General features: G+C 42.6%; 1 protein-coding gene across 1 annotated transcript in view; it reads left to right on the forward strand.

Annotated features, from left to right (window-relative positions):
- The window catches only part of LOC108527635 (zinc finger protein 75D-like), a 48,728-nt gene that overhangs the window by 39,816 nt on the left and 5,015 nt on the right, over nt 1-3,897 (forward strand). The window contains 5 exon segments of the mRNA XM_017869039.1: nt 288-450; nt 452-815; nt 2,062-2,254; nt 2,962-3,053; nt 3,390-3,516. Of these exon segments, the coding sequence (XP_017724528.1) occupies nt 407-450; nt 452-815; nt 2,062-2,254; nt 2,962-3,053; nt 3,390-3,516 (820 nt within the window). The 5' untranslated portion in view covers nt 288-406.

The following is a 3,897-nucleotide window of genomic DNA, read 5'->3' on the forward strand; positions in this document are numbered from 1 at the left end:
AAAAAAAAAAAAAAAAAAAAAAAAAAAAAAAAAAACAGGAAATACATTGATTGGCATTTGTCTTCTCTTAGCTATGCTTTGTTTCAAAGTTGAAAAACAAAGAAAAGGAGAGAAACTTACCTTCTGAGTAATCTAACATCATGAATGTTCCAATTCTTGACAGTTGATTTTAGAGGAGAAGCCAGACAGGAACTTCTCTCTTCATTTTCCTCTTACAATAAATAGCAAGTAAATATGTGTCATGTGGTTTTCTTCTTGACATGTACTTTTCTTCTGCTCTCCCTCAGTGCTCTTGGGAAGAACAATTCATTGATTTGGTACCAAACCTGATGCATCCTCATTTGTCAAAGGTGGTACCAGGTGGGTGTCAGTGTCACACACAAGAGTAAAACTGTTCCTAGAGCAAATGACGATGAGAGAGCTGAAGGCGGATTCATGCTCAAACCCCAGATGGGGCTATGTGGGAGACTAGTGGGTCTGTGAAAGAGAACTCCAGTCAGAGTAAGAAATACAGCGCAAAAATAGAGAGTCTTGGTCCTGAGAGCGCTTGCAGGCACTTCTGGAGCTTCCGTTATCATGAAGCAACTGGACCGCTTGAGACTATCAGCCAACTTCAGAAATTATGCCATCAGTGGCTGAGGCCAGAGATCCACTCAAAAGAGCAGATCTTGGAAATGCTGGTGTTAGAGCAGTTCCTGAGCATTCTGCCCAAGGAAACCCAGAACTGGGTGCAGAAGCATCATCCACAGAATGTCAAACAGGCTCTGGTCCTGGTGGAATTCTTGCAGAGGGAGCCTGATGGAACAAAGAATGAGGTAAGAAGAAAGATTCCCTACATGTACAATGAAGTAGGATAAAAGTGAATATATCAGAATGGAAGAGTTATCAGAGAACTAGATTAAGTTGCTCTTCTGTTGCTCATTTAGGACAGCTAGCAAGGATCTAAAATGACATACATGCAGCAATAGTCAGTCCACAGGTTTCAAAATTCCTAGCAGAGCCTTTCCTGGTCTTAGAGGAAATAAATGCATTTTGTCTTCTCTGGGGCCAGGGTGAATTGATGGTGGTGGGCCTAGTCTGGCACGGGCAAGGAGAAAACAGTTGAGTTCTTAGAGAAATAAAGGGCAAGAAAGAGTTGGGAAAGGGGAGAAGATCCACAAGATAGGCAGCACTTACAGAGACAAAAGGAGAGAGAGGTTAGCAAACAGAAGTATGAATCAAGAGGCTCTGGGGAGACTGCAAAGAAAGAGAACAAAATGGAAAGATAAAAAGGAAACAAGGATATGGAAAGAAGACAATTGTCAAGAGAGAAGTGGAGGGAATCAGGATGCTGAGGGGTAGTATCTTCTGTAGCAGGAACACACATCTCTGGCTGGAAGGAAAGAGCCTCCATTGCCCTCACTTAGTGGCTTGTCATTGGCCCTGCTGGTGAGTGGGAAACCAAGGTTTGTCCTTGGCAGATGGCAGCACACTTCCTTTTTTCAGGAGCCTACCTTGAAAAATCCAGGGCAGGGCATATTTTTGGTGTCTTATTACTACCAAATCATGTGAAGAGAGATTGAAGCCCAACTCTTCTCCCCATTTATTCTTCCATCCATCTTCGTTCCCTGTGAAATTCTTTCCTGGATGATTGGAAACTGGCTAACAGGAAAGCTTTTTTTACTCAATTCCTTTTCTTTTACAGAAAACCAAAAGATAAAAATTCACTAAAACAAGGATCCAAGTCAAGAAAGCAAACCAGTGAAAGTTCCCCAGCAAGGGAACAGGCTGCCCACCCAACTTTGCTAGTGGCTGGAGCCAGGGCTCTGTGCATCGGGGTGGGGCCACTGGGTTGAGGGATGGGGGGATCTGCAGTAGTCACAGCTTTTTCTATTTTATCCTAATTATCCCAGATTTTGAGTATAGTTCTTTATGAGAACATAGTGGCACTCTTCATTCCTTTTATTACTTCTCTAATGTCATGCACTCCCCAAATCTGGGCTCTGCTCTTGTTCCTCCCTCCACTACCACCCCAAAACCAAAAGTAAGTTCTGTGCTAATGAGGATGGGGATTATTTCTAGGTCACAGCCCATGAGCTGGGAAAGGAGGCAGTGCTCTTGGGAGGAACAGCAGTGGCCCCAGGCTTCAAGTGGAAGCCAGCAGAGCCCCAACCAATGGGTGTGTTCCAGAAAGAATATTGGAATACATACCGGGTACTACAAGAACAGCTGGGCTGGAACACTCACAAAGAAACCCAGCCTGTATATGAAAGAGGTGAGGAGCTTCATCATAATTGTCTTCTCCTGGGAGCTGTGATGGTAATTAGTTCACCTAGAATGCCATGGGAATTTTCCAGGTGGCCAGCCATGCTAGCAGCTATAATGTCTCCCATGTGGGAGTATAGTGGGTCGATGGTGGTTGAAAGTGGGGGTCAGCCTGCGGGACAGAAATATCCAAACCACAGAACCCTGCTATTCACACTGTAGACTCTACTCCTTTGAAACTTGAGAAGATGGAACAGGGACAGGTGGGGCCACCTCCCCCTCACAAGTTGAAGGAAAAATTGGGGTCAGACGTGGGCTATCAGTGGCAGAATGTGATGAAAATTGAGCACTAGGAAAATATAATAAAAAACAAAAGTCTCCCACATTACCTACTGTACACCGGAGGACCTGAGCCCTTCATTTTCAAACCTTCAATTCTTGCCCAGCTTATGTTATGAGAGGAAAAATGAATAGATTTCGTTTGATTAATTTCTTTTGTGAAATCTAAAGAATTCATGAACTGGGGAACTGGTTGTATGAGTGGTAGATATTTGGTTCTTATTTACAATGAGATGACCACTTCTTGGCACCACACACACACTTGTCAATGTGACCCATCTTTACTGAAGGCATCCTGATGTTCTGTATTTTAGAAATCAGCTCGGGATGTTTGTAAATAGGAAAGAGAAATTTTCCCTGGCTATTTTCTACACACAGCTGTGCATGATCAACAGATGTTAGCCCTTTCTGAGCAGAAAAGAACCAAAGACTGAAAGATGGCATCTAAACTCATCCTGCCTGAGTCCCCGGTGAGCTGTTATTTCTGGCTTTTTTCAGGTGACTTGACCGTGGCCTTGTCTCTGCTTGTCCCTACTGCCTAGGACTCATAGTGTCCAGCAGGTGCTTGGAGACATTTTAGCCCCAGTTATTCTCTAGGCAACTAGGCTTGGCACAGTGGGAATTGGGCACCTCCCAGGTGATTTACTGATCCTCTTTGCTCCTTCCTTTCTGCCTTCTCACTTTTTTACTCTAAATCTTGTACTGTTAACATCTTCAGCACCTGGCCTACCATGTAATTCAGAAATGGGTGGTAGGACAGCTTCTGAAGTGGCAAGTACTAAACTATAGCCCATTCTCTTCTTTAGAGTTTGTTGACATTTGAAGATGTGGCTGTGTATTTTTCTGAGGAAGAATGGCAATTATTGGATCCTCCTGAGAAGACTCTCTACAATGATGTAATGCAGGATATCTATGAGACTGTCATCTCTCTAGGTAAAGATTCTTCCTTCCCTTTGTGTACAAGTTAAGTAATATGTTATGTCCTCTGTTTATGGAAAATGCACGCCTGTGAGAGAGTCTCAGTGTTCCAACAGCTGATTGATTCTCAACTTGATGATGTGTGGGAAATAAATGGATTATTAGGATCCCCTCGAGAGCTTTTTATAAATACATGTCACACTTCCGCATTCTAAATAGAATTATTTTGTTTTGACTGTGGAAGATTTTACTTTTTTTAACTTTCATCCAAACACACCCTTTTCTGAAAAACATAAAAGCATGCACATCAATGGCATTATTCTACAAACAAATTAATAACTAATCTGTAAATCAACAACAGTAACAATACACACAAAAACTTAAATGATATGTGGA

Source organism: Rhinopithecus bieti, unplaced genomic scaffold, assembly GCF_001698545.2.
Source record: "Rhinopithecus bieti isolate Rb0 unplaced genomic scaffold, ASM169854v2 scaffold_5000, whole genome shotgun sequence".
Classification (NCBI taxonomy): domain Eukaryota; kingdom Metazoa; phylum Chordata; class Mammalia; order Primates; family Cercopithecidae; genus Rhinopithecus; species Rhinopithecus bieti.